This window comes from Lupinus angustifolius, chromosome LG02 (genome assembly GCF_001865875.1).
Source record: "Lupinus angustifolius cultivar Tanjil chromosome LG02, LupAngTanjil_v1.0, whole genome shotgun sequence".
NCBI lineage: Eukaryota > Viridiplantae > Streptophyta > Magnoliopsida > Fabales > Fabaceae > Lupinus > Lupinus angustifolius.
The window spans coordinates 21,673,393-21,689,558 of record NC_032010.1 but is presented as its reverse complement, the minus strand read 5'-3'; the positions used below and the strand labels follow the sequence as shown (position 1 = coordinate 21,689,558).

General features: G+C 38.7%; 1 protein-coding gene across 1 annotated transcript; it reads right to left on the bottom strand.

Moving 5' to 3' along the window:
* LOC109328267 (intracellular protein transport protein USO1-like) lies at positions 13,309-14,898 on the bottom strand. Its single transcript, XM_019561661.1, has 2 exons — positions 14,080-14,898; positions 13,309-13,530 (listed from the first exon to the last, which is right to left on the bottom strand). The coding sequence occupies exons 1-2, from the start codon at positions 14,896-14,898 to the stop codon at positions 13,309-13,311; spliced, it is 1,041 nt and encodes a 346-aa protein (XP_019417206.1).

Below are 16,166 nucleotides of genomic sequence, written 5' to 3'. Positions count from 1 at the left end.
ATTGGGGTATAGTCATAGATATTGTTTATATAATTTGAATTTCTGTTATATTATACACCGGTTCAATCATTAATCAAGATGGATTTCTTAATAATAATATGAATTTTTAAAATAATTACTTTAGTTAGAAGTGGATGTTAAAGTTAAAACCTATTTTATCAATTTTAGATAAAACGTATGGCGACAAACAATAATTTCATTATTTTATTCAAGTTGTAACATAGAGCCACACAATATTGCAAGCTTACATCAACAACCAAAATAAATTATCATTATATCATTGAGGGTGCATTTTTGAATTTGCTTTTTGTCGTTAAAAAAATTGTTACATCATTATTTGTATCTTTTGAAGAATCAGTGATAATTAAACATCAATAATAAATAATAAACTAACATTATATAAAACTCTTATACTATTAGTGTATACATTTTTTTCTCTTTGCCATATCTATTCGTTTTTTGTTGCCAAAGTGCATGGTGGTCTGAAAGTGTTGCTAGCTCTTTACCGCTTCTTTTAGTTTTTTCCCTATTGGCTTCATTTATTTATTTTATTATGATATTTTGGTGCACCATCAAATTGCAATAGTACTCAGCAAGACTCAAACGAAATTTAAGAAATACATAAAATCAAAACACAGACATGGAAGGGAGAACAGTCATATTGAAGGTTCTACTTGGAATAGAATGTAAACCTTCCCGTGCATCTCTTTTGTCTAAAGACATGACAGGTCTGCTAGGATTTTATTAACTCTTAACTGAATGCATATTATTACAACAATAATATTTAGTTAATACTTGGTTTATATAAGTTCAAATAATACTTCTAATTTCGTATTGTGCCACATGCAGGTACATTTTTTTTTGATATTTGCACTCCACATTTTACACAAGATTAATTAATCATGAAATAAATTTGAAGTTAATGCAATATGAAACAATAATATTTTAGAGCAAATGCCACTACTTAACTTAAATGCCAATTAACTTTTTTTTGGATAAAAATATGTTATATGTCAATGTTCATTAAAGGAACTTATTTCAATAAGTCACAAACTTATAAATTAATATTTGATAAGCTATTTGAAATAACTTATGACATTTTACATATAAATTGTTTTATCCTCTAGAGTGTTTTAAGAGGAGTTCTTCGTGGTGGAGAGAATTAGGCAATCTTAATCATTCAAGGGAGGGAATAGGCTGTAGTTGGGTAAATGGGGTATTCGTAGGTCTTTAGGTTTTGATTCTTCTTTTAAATTTTGGACTGATTTATGGTAGAGATTTTTCTTTTAAATTCAAGATGCAACTGTTGAATCTTTTGGTGTTTGGAGTATTAAATAGAGAATGAACTTGTTCGATTTGGATACCTTACCGATGATGATTTCATGGGCATTCCAAAGCCTCGATATGCAAAAAAAAAACATTTGGTAAATGTATTATTGAGAATGAAATATTGACTATAACAAGAATAAAATTGGAGCAAGCGCACTTATATGTTTTACATAATGCCGACGAGATTGAGCCATATGTTGAAAGACATAAGGAGATGCTAAGGAAGTGTTACACAAGTAAGAATGAAAATTGGATTTCCAAAGAGCATAATCAGTGTTTCATAAAGTGACTAAAAAATCACATTGATGAGGAGTTGAATTTAAATGCACATTCGGTTTCTGAAAGATTGAAATGGTTAGCCAATGGTCCAAGCCTTCATGTCTTATCCTACAATAGTTACCTGATTAATGGGTTCTCATTTTATACGAAAAAACAAGATGATCCAAGTAAAATGCAAAATAGTGGTGTGACTCTTGTTGCTCGAAATTTACACATGTCAAGTGCAAAAGATAGAAACCCAATATATGCGAACATGTCATACTTTGGAGTGATTGAACGCACATGGGAATTGGATTACACAATGTTTAGGATGACGGTTTTTTATTGTATGTGGGTTGATAACAACAATGGCTTCCGAATTGATGAGTTATGGTTCATACAAGTGGATCTTAATAGGCCATGATATAAAGATGAGTCATTTATTCTAGCATCACAAGCTCAACAAGTATTCTATGTTAGTGACCCAACTGATATGAAATGGTCCATTAATTCTTTTAACTAACAAAATAATCGTCAATAATATTGATGATCAAGAATATGAAGATATTGATGAAGATGATCATTTTTGGGACATATCAATCGCATGAGAGCGAACCAACTATGAATGATGATTAATATTCAATAGATGATCACGATGAAGGGCTTTGGGTAAATAATATGCTCCTTCAGACAAGGATGACCCTAAAAGACAAAAACAATAAAAGAAAATGAAAAAATAGATGCAAGTAGTATTTGTATAATTTTGATTGTTTGTAATTTGTATAATATTATTTCTTTGTAATTTGTGTAATTTTTTATTTGTAATTATGTATTCTGTCAAAACATAATTGACATGATATTCATTATTTGTATTTTGTATTATATTGATGTTTAATAAAACAAACTTCTGACCTGTATTAATGTGTCTGTATTATTCAAAATGTATAAATGTATGTGCTGTTGAGAATGTCTGTTCTACTAATAAATGTATATGCAAATATTAATTTATACAAATCAACAACGAATTCTAGGGGAAGCACTGACATGCACTGTTGTAAAGGATAATACAACAACGCTTTATATAGAAAGCACTGTTTACAACTGCGCTATGCTTGTGATGCACTATGCTTGTGATGCACTATTATATTAAGGTGTTGTTTGAGAAAAATTATGAATAATACAACAACGTTTTTCTGTTATTACGCTTTTGAATATATGAACTTCAACAGCGCAATAACAAACGTTGTTAATAAGATCTATAAAATGCGCTGTTTATTTAAGACTATATGACACCACTTTGTAGATGATGCGCTGTTGTATTGCTCCACTATATGACATCACTTTGTGGACGAGACACTGTTGTATTGATGCACTATATGACAGTGTTTTTTAAGTGTTGCACTGTGGTATATAGTCAATACAATAATGTTTGTGAAACGTTGTTAGTGATGACAGTTGCTACCTCAATTTCGTGGGCGCGACGAGAAATATGCCATTAAATGTAATGGAGTCGCCATCGATGTTTTTTAGAGGAAAACATGAAAAACACATTTTTGAAAATATGGTTAATTTGCTCAAAAATAGAAATTGAGTTCGGAAGTCGGTTACAGATGAGGAATGTATTAGGCACCTCATATCGTCCATTATAAAACGGTATCTAGATTAATTTTGTGGATATTTATTCAAAACATTAATTTTACCGTCAATTTTATTAAACTAAATAAGGAAAGACAAAAAACATTTTTTTTATTTTTTTGTGTCTGGCAGAGAAATAACTGCTCCTACGTATCTCACATAGTGCAATACCTCTCATTGATTTAATTAACTTATTTTTTGAAAATCTCAATCTAAGGTAACGCGACAAGGCACAAGTTCCATAATGCACTACCTCTCATTGATTTAATTAACTTATTTTTTGAAAATGTCAATTTAAGGTAACGGTAATGCGACAGGACACAAATCCCATAGTGCACTCCTCTCATTGATTTAATTAACTTATTTTTTAAAATCTCAATTTAAGGTAATGCGATAAGGCACAAGTCTGATAGTACACTACCTCTCATTGATTTAATTAACTTATTTTTTTTTTTTTTGAAAATACCAATTTAAGGTAATGCAAGAGGACACAAGTCTCATAGTGTACTACTTCTCATTGATTTAATTAACATGTAAAGTAATGCGATAAGTAATTAGTCCTATGCACTACTTAACATTTGGTTTTATTAAACTACTAAAATATATTAAAAAGATAAGTTAGTGTAACTAAGTATCGCAAACAGCCAAATGATTAAAATCTTCAAGACAAAAATAATGGAACCAACAATCAAATAATATGGTCATGAATCAACGAACTATACAATATGATACTGCAACATATATACTAGGTATTGTATTATAAAATAAGTTATAAATGCCTTGACATAACCCTTTTTATGCGATTGGAAGGTTTGTTTCTACAATGAAAGTTTACGCAGTGGAAGTAACTGAACAATGAGACATAACGTAATAAGCATTACATATAAATGACATATAGCCATATCGATAAAATTTAAGAACTGCAGGAAGTAATGACACAATGCTTAAAAAACCAATTAGCTTATATACAAAACACATGCATCTATTCATATATGAATATTAAAATTACCTTTATGGCAACTTAAATTAGCTTCAGGAAGATTTGCACTAGTAGGAGTTATTGAAGCCTTAAGCAGCAAATTGCTGATAACACTACAATAATTCAAAATAACAGTGGTCTTTGAATGCCTTGTACGTGTTGATCTTCTACAACTCCCCTTTTTTGTGTGCAAGCTTTTAGTGCATTTGGGACTACTGGAAATCGAGGTCGTGGGTTGTTGCCTCTTGCAAGTTGTTGCTTATCCTCACCCTCTCAAAATTAGGATTGCCTCTTTTTTCTAATCTTTTTTTTCTGATGCTTAATCCCTTCCTTTACTTGCTAATTTGGGTTTTATAGGAGGTGAGTTTAGGGTTACACTCTTAACTTAATGGGTCAATCAAGCCCAGTTGTCACTCTTAAATTAATATTTATTCATCCTTTATTTACTCAACACTTTATTAATAATTTTTTTTGAAATATTTTATTACCCCGGTCAAAATTGAGTGTTTCCCCTCTTTACTTGCTTCTGACTAGATAATAAGAGTAACGAAAGTTACTAAAGTTATCCTGGTGAGAAGCAAGTAAAGATAAAAAAACCAAATTTTGATTGGGAAATTACACAAATTGGGAAAAGTTTCAATGATGATGCTTCATAGCATGATTAACGAGACTGCTGGAGGGACCAAGACAACACGAGACCACTAGGGGGTCCGAGTGCAAAGGGGAGACCACGGGAACATACGGATAAAGAGGAATTATGGGTCGAAAATAGGATGAGACTACTTGGGGTCAAGACACAATCACGAGACCACTTGGGGTCAATACACAATCACGAGACCAATGGGGGTCAAGTGTGAAGAGAGACCACGAGAACGCACAGATAATGAGGAAATCTAGGTCAAAAATAGGATGAGACAACTTGGGGTCAAGACACAGTCACGAGACCACTTGGGGTCAAGACACAATCACGAGACCACTGAGGGGTCAAGTGTAAAGAGAGACCATGGGAACACACGGATAATGAGGAACTCTGGGTCAAAAATAGGATGAGACCACTTGGGGGTCAAGACACAATCACGAGACCACTTGGGGTCAAGACACAATCACGAGACCACTGGGGGGTCAAGTGTGAAGAGAGATCACAAGAACGCAGTGATAATCAGGAACTCTAGGTCATAAGTAGGATGAGACCACTTGGGGTCCAGACACAATCATGAGACCACTGGGGGTCAGGTGTGAAGAGAGACCACGTGAATGCACGGATAATGAGGAACTCTGGGTTGAAAAATAGGATGAGACCACTTGGGGTCCAGACACAATCACGAGACCACTAGGGGGTCATGTGTGAAGAGAGACCACGAGAACGCATGGATAATGAGAAACTCTAGGTTGAAAAATAGGATGAGACCACTTGGGGTCCAGACACAATCGCGAGACCACTAACGGATCATGTGTGAAGAGAGACCACGAGAACACATAGATAATGAGGAACTCTGGGTCGAAAATAGGATGAGACCATTTAGGGTTAAGACTTTCGGCCATGCGTGCATATGATGATGCGAATGCAGATGATGCATGAGTGAGACATAGATGCATGTATAATGGGTTACACATATGTGATTAACTTAATTATCATTATGAAGTTTGCTCGAAACCATCACGCTTCCTCTGCGAGCAACACCTAATCCAACCAAGATCGATCATGTCTTAATTTTTTTTCCATTTTCTGGGACCAAAGGATCTATTTGGGATATTTCCTTCCATTGCCACTAGAAGACATAACAATTCCTTTCTCCATTGACATACACACTGAGTTTAAGATTTGATGAGTTTAGTATCCTGAGCCACTAGTGAAACATATTATTGTAAAAGTTATTTGATGATGAATTCGAGTATTATACTTATATGACTTGATATTTATCTAAGAATCATGCATTCACAAAGGTAAATAAGGAGATGAAAGAAGTTTCTTCTATTGATATTAAAAAATTTACACATGGGAAGGTTTGAGAGCATATATGCTAGAGGTTACAATTTTTTTGCAAATTTTTTTGCCCCAGTATAAAGTAATTGCAAATCCATCCATCAATCTTCCATGACGAGCGCATGTTTATGGCTTCTACTACGTGTACAAGCGCATGGAGGATCTTGATTTACCCTTGGTATGGTAAAATCGCGAGAGAAAATGCCTTTTTTATTTGCCTTAATTTCTGCTTAGGCTGCCCTTTCAGGTTTTCCACCTAATAGGCTTTTATTCTTACCCTAATATTTGCTCAGGTCGCCCTTTTGGGTTTTCAACCTAAAGGGCTTTTTTTTTCTTAGGCATAGAATCTCTTTACTGCATCTGTGTTTACAGGTCTGGCTAAAACATTTCCATCCATGTCTTGCAAGATTAGAGCACATCCTGAGAATGCATTCTTGACAATATAAGGACCTTCATAGTTTGGAGCCCATTTTTCACGAGCATCTTCCTGCTTCCATAGTAGTCCAATAGTAGCCACTCCTTAGAATTTTCTTTGCCATCATGTGACCATTTTCATGAGTTCCGCAGATCCCTTCATGTATTTCAGTCATGATTAATTGAATTTCCCTTATATCAATGCATCTGAGGAGTGTACCATCATGAGCCATTCATACTCTTCTAGCTCTGCTTCCATTAGGACCCTCAATGAAGGAATCTCTACTTCGATTGGAGAGACACCTTCCATCCCATACACTAGTGAGAACGGGGTTGCCCTAGTACTTGACCGAATGTTGGTGTGATATGCGTGTAGAGCATAGGGTAACTTTTCATGCCAATCTTTATAATTTTCCACCATCTTTGTGACTATCTTTTTTATGTTCTTATTGGCCGCTTCAATTGTGCCATTCATCTTTGTCCTGTACGGGGTCGAATTATGATGTTCGATCTTAAATTTGTTGCACAATTCCTCCACTTCGTCACCGTTGAGATTTGTGCCATTATCTGTGATTATCCTTTCAGGGATCCCATACTTGTAAATGATCTCTCTTCGGAGGAACCTAACAAATACCTTGCAAGTGATACTACTGTATGATGCAGCTTCTACCCACTTAGTGAAGTAGTTGATTGCCACCAGAATGAAGCGATGACCATTGGAAGCCTTAGGATTTATGGGTCCAATTACATCAATTCCCCACATGGAGAAACGCTAGGGGGCGACCATACTCTGCAATGGGAAAGGTGGTGCATTGATTATATCTGCATATACTTGACACTTCTGACACTTTCTGACATAACCCATACAATTTGCTTCCATAGTAGTCCAGTAGTAGCCACTCCTTAGAATTTTCTTTGCCATCATGTGACCATTTGCATGAGTTCCAAAGACCCCTTCATGTATTTCATTCATGATTAGTTGAATTTCTTTTGTATCAACGCATCTGAGGAGTGTACCATCATGAATCCTTTTGTATAACACTTCACCATTTAGTAAGAATGTCCCCGCTAGGCGGCGAATTGTCTTTTTGTTCACATCAGTGGCACCCTCTGGATACTCTCTATGTTGGATATACCTTTTTATATCGTGATACCAAGGTTCGCCATCAGCCTCTAAATTAGCACAACAGTAAGAAGGTTCATCTTGAGTAGTCACTTGAATTGGGCGAACGCTAGCGTGTATTTCCAGTTTAGTCATTACAGCCAAAGTTGCTAGAGCATCCGCAAACTGGTTCTTGTCTCGAGTCACATGGGAAAAGCAAATTTCTTCAAATTTCTCAGCTAACGAAGATAAATATTTCTAATACGAGATGAGCTTTGTATCCTTAGTTTGCCACTCGCCATTGACTTGATAAATGATAAGCGTAGAATCTCCGAACACCCTCAAATTCTTGACATTCAGTTCATATGCAAAGAGATGTCCATTGATGCACGCTTCATACTCGGCTATATTGTTAGTGTATTCGAAGTCTAGCTTGACAGCCACTGGGTACTGCTTACCGACTAGCAAGATGATTACTGTCCCGATACCGCTCCCGTGCATATTAATTGCTCCATCAAAATACATCTCCCAACCATCTTCCTCTAATTCATATATCCCATATACTCCACCATCAGGGAACTCATTCAACATCCCGTCTTCCTTGTCTATAGGGCTTTCTGCCAATTGATATGCGATTCCTCCACATTTGACAGATTTCTGAGTAACATATTTAATGTCAAACTCGAACAACATCATCTGCCATTTCGCCATTCTCAGAGAAACGTGAGGACTCTCACAGATATATCTCAAAGGATCCATTCGGGAGATGATACAAGTAGTATAGTACAACATGTATTGCCGAAGCCTTTTGGATGCCCACACTAGAGCGCAACAAGTCCTTTTTATCTTCGAGTACCGAGATCCACGTTCATTAAAGTTCTTGCTCAAATAGTAGATGGCTTGCTCCTTCTTACCCGTTTCTCCATATTGTCCCAACATTGCACCCATCGAAGTTTGTAACACCGTCATATATAAGATCAACAGTCGGCCCGGTGTGGGTGGTGCCAAGACAGGCGGGTTTACCAAATAAGCCTTTATTTTATCGAAAGCTTCCTGGCAATCCGTATCCCACTTGCTTGGCTGATTCTTCTTCAACAGCTTAAACATGGGCTCACCGGTGTTGGTTAGGTTGGCAATAAATCTTGCAATGTAATTCAGCCTGCCCAGAAAACTTCTCACTTCCTTCTCAGTCTTTGTTGCTGACATCTCTTGTATTGCTTCTACCTTCTTGGGGTCCACCCTTATGCCTTCCCTACCGACGACAAATCCTAATATGTTCCCCGAAGATGCTCCAAACGTGCACTTCTCAGGATTTAATTTCATCTGATATTTTCTCAGCCTTTCAAATAACTTTCGTAAGACTGGGACATGACTGTGCCCCTTTTTAGACTTGGCGATGATATCATCAACATATACCTCCACTTCCTTGTGCATCATATCATGAAATAGGGCCACTATAGCACATTGATATGTTGCCCCTGCATTCTTTAATCCAAAAGACATAACCATGTAACAATAGGTTCCCCACGGGGTGATAAAAGTGGTTTTCGCCTTGTCATCGGCGTCCATCAGAATTTGATGATACCCTGCATATCCGTCCATGAAAGAGAACCAATGACTCCAGGCCGCACTGTCGACCAGAATGTCAATTGAGGGATGGGAAAATTATCTTTCAAACTTGCCTTGTTAAGATTTATGTAGTCTAAGCACATCCTCAGCTTCCCTCATTTCTTGGGTACCATTACTATATTAGCCACCCATTCCGTGTGCCTAGACACTTCTATGAAGCCAAAGTCCAACTGTTTTGTCACATCCTCTTTCACCTTTAATGACAAATATGGGTGCATCCTTCTCAACTTTTGTTTCTTAGGCTCGACACCCGGATATAAGGGAATCTTATGTGATGCAATGTTAGGATACAGCCCTAGCATGTCCTTATAAGACCAAGCAAACACATTCATATACTCACATAACAGATTTATCATTTCAACGCGTTCCGAGTTATCTACCATTTTCAGATCCTTTTTATCCTCTTCTGTCCCCATGTTTATTAACTCAATTTCTTCAGTATTCACGACATACTCCCTTTCGACATGATCCAAATTTTTTGAAAATTCTCTCACATCCTCATGTTCTTCATCTGAATCAATGGGTTCATCATCCGGTGTCGTAGAAGAATTAATGGATGGATTCTCAATTACTGTATTACTAGATAAGTTTTCTACCAAATTTAAGTACATGTATTCATTTATTAAATGTTGGGAGATGAAAAGGGAGATAAAAACACAAATTCATAGAAGAAAGTAATTATGATAATGGTGAGGTATGAATTGATGAGGTAAAATGTTGAATAACAATACAAATTAGCCAATATATTGTCTCAAGTCATTTAAACATAAATCCAAACATCGGAGTTACAACATAATCAAAAGTTTACTTTAATGCCACAATCTCATTTATTGGTTCAGAATGCCAATTCTTCAATGGTATGCCTTCCTCATCGACGCGGATACTGTTAGCCCCACGTGTACTGTCTTCTTCCAGAAAGTTGATGGAAAGATGGATGTTTTGGTCTCTAAAGTCACTTGATGCAATCACCCCAACATGACTTGGAAATTTTTCACTAATATGAGGAATGGGTTTATCCAACGCCCCTACATGCTTCTTTCTCTGACTCACACACATGCTGACATCCTCCTGCGAAGCTTCATACCCCAACCCGAACTTATCAAATTTCTCTGAGACTGAGATGAATGATGGAGTGCCTGTAGATGCTTGCCCAAACCTTTCCCTATTTCATATACCTTTGTAGTCATGATTCAGGTCACCACCTGGTTCACATCATGCACATGATCCTTCCCTTCACGCTGATGGGTCCCAACTACCTCAAAGCTATGCAAAAAGCCATCACCATCCCTAGTACTCTCCACATAAGGTATAGAAATCAGCTTCAAAACCAGAACCTCATCTTCTCCATGTACCGTGATTACCATTCCGTCCTTGACAAACTTAACCGCCTGATGTAGAGTGGATGGTACGACTTCTGCTTCATGAATCCAGGGTCTTCCAAGTAGCATTGTATATGAAGAATCCACATCCATGACCACAAACAGGACCTGAAAGACACTAGGTCCAATTTCCAATGGCAATGCGACCTCGACCAATATACTCCTCTAATTCCCATCGAAGGCATGCATAATCATTTGCCTCTGAACAAGTTCATCTCTACTAATCCCCATAAACACTAAGGTAGATAATGGTAGGACGTTCAGAGCTGACCCTCCATCAATCAATATTTTTCCGATAATATGACCTCGACATTTGGCACTAATGAGCAGTGCACGGGGTATTTTCTCCGACCCCCTCACCATTTCTTCATCAAAGAATGTTATCATGTTAACATGTTTCACAAGATCTACCATGTTAACCATCTTTCTAGGCGTGACATCAGAGTTAACGTAAGCCTCGTTAAACATCATCAATAACGCCTTTCTGTGTAAATCTGAGGCTAATACCAAACCCAACAAAGATATCTTAGAAGGAGTTTTCCTCAACTGCTCTGCCATATCATACTCACTTTGCCTCATGATCTTTAGAAATTCTTCCTCCTCCCTTTCAGTGACTTTTTCTGTTATGTCATCTTTCCCTCCAACCTTCTTTCCTACTTTTTGAGTCTCTCCCTCCGGTGGACCATAACATCTTCCACTCATTGTGATTTCACCAGTCATGACTGTCTTCGACATTTGAACCTCAGGGACCTCCCCCTTTGTGTCAACCTTAACCTCATACCTCCATGGTACAGTATGTGCGCTCTCATAGGCAAAATGTTGAGCCTTTCTCACTCTAATAATTACTCTTTATGGGTTTGAGTCCTTGAGGAGCGGGACCTTATGCGTAACCTTTTCTACCACGTCGACCTCTTCAGCATTAGGTTCACGCTTCTGAACTCGGACGACCCCAAGATTTAACAAGGCCTGCACCCTAACTTTAAATCCCCAACAATATTCAATGGTATGTCTAGTTTGGCCATGATGGTAGTCACAATGAGAGTCTAGATCCCAACTTCTCTCGTCACACATGCTCGTGGTTGGCGCTACAATATCATAGCCGGCTTCCTTCAAAGCACAGAAAAGGTGTTGCATCGACATACTCAAGTCAAACACTCTTCTAATTAGAGACTTCTCCATAACGACATCATTGATCATATGAATGTGGTTTAGAATGGGGTTATTGCTGATATCTGGTCGAACTTCATCCTCGAACTCGAGCTTTCCACAAGCCATCAATTTTCTTACTGCCATTTTAAACTGCTTGCAGTCCTCAATGGAGTGTCCCGCCACATCCATGTGATGGCTACAGGTTTGGTTTGCGTTGTACTAGGGCGGAAAGTTGGATTCAATGGACCGGATAGGGTAGGGTGCCATCAGGTGACGATCTACCAATTGTTGGAAAACCTCGGCATTAGTTATGGCTAGCTTTGGAAAAGGGGGCAAGTTAGGGAAGAATGTGTTTTGGCGATGGCTTGGTTGAGCTTGTGTGTTTGGGGGTCCATTGCGGTTTTGGTTGTTTGTTTGGAGAAAGAGGGGGTTCATATGATTGGAGATGTAAGGTTTGGTATGGTTTGTGTAGGCAGGGCGATGGTAGTAGAAGGGTTGTGGGATGTTGTTCACTTGGTAGGTAGGGTTTGTCTCGGAGAAGGTATACTACGACCCCCACTGTTGTTGGTGGTGGACCTGGTTTACCTCATTTTCTTTCTTCTTCACGGGAAAATTCTTTTTAGCGGTAGTGCCATCCCCTTCGCCAATTGACAATTTTCTAGCCTTGACTAACATCTCTATTCTATCACCAGCATCCATTAGTTCCCGAAAGTCCTTGTAGGCAACCCCTGCCATAATCCCAACATACGGGGTTCTTAAGGTTCCCATAAAGTACGAGCATATCTCAGGCATGGTCATCTTGGGCTGAACCTGGACTGCCAATCCTCTCCATCTTATAGCGTATTCTCTGAACGACTCCTTCTTCTTCTTTTGCATTGCCCCTAGCTACTCACGAGTCGGAGCCAACTCCACATTAAACTTATACTGATACATAAACAAATTAGCAAGTTTGGTCCACCTAGAGATGCGACCCAGATCCAACTCTAGATACCATTCCAATGCCGAACCAGTTAGACTCTCATGGAAAAAAAAATGAGGAACATGTCCTCCTTCGACCACATCACCATCTTCATAGCATAACCAACTAGATGGAACCGCGGGTTGCCACTTCTGTTATATTTGGAGAAATCGGGTACCCTGAAATCCTTAGGGATCACGACATTTGCATAATGGCATAACTCCTCAATTCTTAGGGATCCACGAGTATCAGTCCCATAGATGGTCTTCAAATGTTCCTCAATATTTGCCATCCACTCCTCATAAGCTCCACCATTTTCCCTAGTTTCTTTGCCATTCACTTTCGGAGGTGCCCTCGCCTGTTGACCAAAAATGGGTGCATGATGCTGTTCGAAACGAGGCCCTAAGGAGCCTTCTGCCTCTTGTTGGGCATTCCCTATAGGGCGGTATCCCTCCCCAATCGAGGGGTCATCCTCTTCTTGGCCTTCGCCATTCATCCCCCTTGATTCGCAGCAAGAAGGGCAAGGCAACTCTTGATGTCTTGCAGCGTGTCTTCCATCCTGTTTTGAGCTTGAGCCAACTCATCCATCTTTCCCTTAACCTCATCAAACTCCTCTCCGACGTTCCTTCCGACATCCATCCTTGCGCGTGACCTTGTGTTGTACGAGTGGCTCAGATTGGAGTTGTTCCCCCGAAGTTGCGCAATGGTTTCTAACTAAAGACCTGCATTTTTAAACATTCATTAAATAATCATTCATTAGGATTTATATGAGGTTTATTCCTTTTTACCCAATGGTGCATTGTCCGCATAACGCTCGTTGACCATCTTGCAATCGTTTTCTAAGGTTATAACCCCATTAGATCGTATTGCGGTTAATGACAACCACAGAAGGAGCACGAAGGCTCCATAATATGGTTGCATTTTTTGAGCCTCGAGCTAGTAATGCTATCTTAATCCTTGAATTCTTCTTAACCAGATGTCTGAGTTTTGCATTTTTTTTAAAAGAATTGAATGACGAGGAAGTCTATAGAATGTTAAAGACGAAGGAAATAAAAATGGACTTTATTCATCACTTTTTTTTGAAGAGGGAGAAATTACAATGTTTCTCTTCCTCTCCCCTTTTCCAAACAATTTTTCTTAAAAACAAAATCCATCCTAATCATCATCTATTATAATAATATATTCTTCTTGTTGTTGTTGTTGTTGTTCTTCTTCTTCTTCATCTTCTTCTTCAGATTCTTCTTCATCTGGGTCTTCTTCCACGAATGTTGACCCATCCTTCGGCTCGGGGTTTATCCATCCCATAGATTCCCTCCAATTCCTGACTCCTTGAGCTTTGTTATGATAGTCGTTGAAGAATGCTCTGACATTTGTCGGTAGGTTAACCCCCACTTTTATGCTTTCTTGGTACACAGACTCGAAATCTTCGAGCCAACCGTAGCTGAGGGTCTCCCAATGTTCCAACAAGGATATGGACCTTTGCTTCCACATTTCTTTGCATCCCTCGACTTCTTCTATGATTATTTTGGCAGCCTCAAGTTCTTTTTGTTTGTCCTCTTCCCTCCACTTGAGCTCGAGCCCCATATTGTTGCATTCAGACTGCAGCTCATATGCCATTCGCTTGTACCATTTCGTTTTACATTTAGCCTTGGCTAGAGCCTCTCGATACTCGTCCATATTTTGTTGCATTTCTTGCAAATGCGAGAGTCGTTCTGTCAAATGGGCGACTTGATCTTGTCCCATAACGGCTTCTTGTTGGCTTGATCTGAGATCTCTTTCAAGCTCGACAATCCTCACATCTCTGAGATGGATGACCATCTTGAAACCCTTTAACTCTTCCTTTAACTCATCCCTTTTTTTAGAGTCCATTTCTATAATTCGCCTCTGGGTTTCCAATTGCTCTTTCAGCTTATAGATTTCAACGGATGCTTCAGTTTTGGCCTTTTTTAGAGTGGCTGGAACAAATGCCTCATTTTCTATTTTTAGCTCCTTTTTCAGCTTCTCAATCTCATGGTTTTTTCTCATTATTTTGATCTGAGCATATTTCCTCTTGCCATCGACAATGTTCATTTGCTCCCGCATGGTTTCTATCATACCTCAGAGCTCTTTCTCCTTTGAGGATAGGTTTTCCTCTATTGACAAAGGTCGCGATATGGTTACCTCCCCAACTCTATCTGCTCTCCAACTGTCATACTCGGGTGTGCTACGGACCCGAGCTGCTCCACGTTGTTGATCATCTCTAATGACGAGATTATCCCAAGCTTCCTTAGCCTTCTTTATTAATTCATCATCATGTTCATATAGATGGACTTCACCCCTAGGCTCGTCACTCGGTCTGATCGACATCAATCTGAGTTGTCGCAATACTAATTATGGTGTGTAGAAGTAACATCTGTTTGTGCCCAATAGAGGAACATTATTGTATGAACCACACCAAATTATCATGCTTTTCTATGAACACCAATGACACATCACCTATACTCACTTGGAGTGAGATGCTCAAGAGTGGTTTTCCACTGAATCACTGTTTGTTCTTTGAGTGCAACGCTATTAAAAAACATTGCGATTCAGTTGGTGAAGGCTTGATATTTAACGGTGTGTATATGTGTGGCCATCCACACGTACAACAGGTGAGCACAACAACGAATCTTATGAAACCCTTTTCTGTGACAATTGGATAGGGCTATGAAAGTATCTCCCAGGATTTCAGGCACGGGGTCAACCTTCCACTTGTGTACCTTATAGAAAACCCCCATAGCCTCGAGTCCGACCGTATCAGGAACCGACAGGAATATAACCAACCCATAAATAAGCAAAGCCAACGTAGGTTTGACAAATGTCCAATTTCCTTGATCCATCAATTTCTGTAGGTGCCACTCTAGAGCATTTTGCAACCAACCCTAATTATCTTTCCTCTCTACGCGATCTGCAGGATTTAGCCCAATGACCTTCCTCATCGCATTGGTTGGGGTTTCACCCCCCAGAATATAGATCCCATGACCCCTCTGGGTTAGAAGTAATTGATGGTATTCCTCGATCATTGGGACTATGTCTAAGCGAGGCATCTCGAAAACCCCTAAGTCGCAATTCCAAAATTGTGTCAATGCATTGAGGGCGGCGATGTTGACGTCAACAAACAAAAGATCATACTACCTTCCGTACTCTTCCGAGAATTTAACTTGAATTTCAGAGGGAATCTTCTCAGTCGACTGAGAATCTTCCAAGAATTCAACTCTGGTGCTACCCAGTCTGGCAATCTTGAAATCAACATTCACCCATTTCTTGACAATAGCATTACTAGCACTCGACTGAGAATCTATGGCCTCTGGTTGTACAGAACAAGACATCGT

Excerpts from the sequence above, each read along its gene's own strand:
- LOC109328267 (XM_019561661.1), bottom strand. The coding sequence starts at position 14,898 with ATGCGGGAGCAAATGAACATTGTCGATGGCAAGAGGAAATATGCTCAG. Across the intron at positions 13,531-14,079 it reads CGAAGGATGGGTCAACATTC|TTAGAAACCATTGCGCAACT; the intron begins GTGGAAGAAGAC and ends GCAGGTCTTTAG.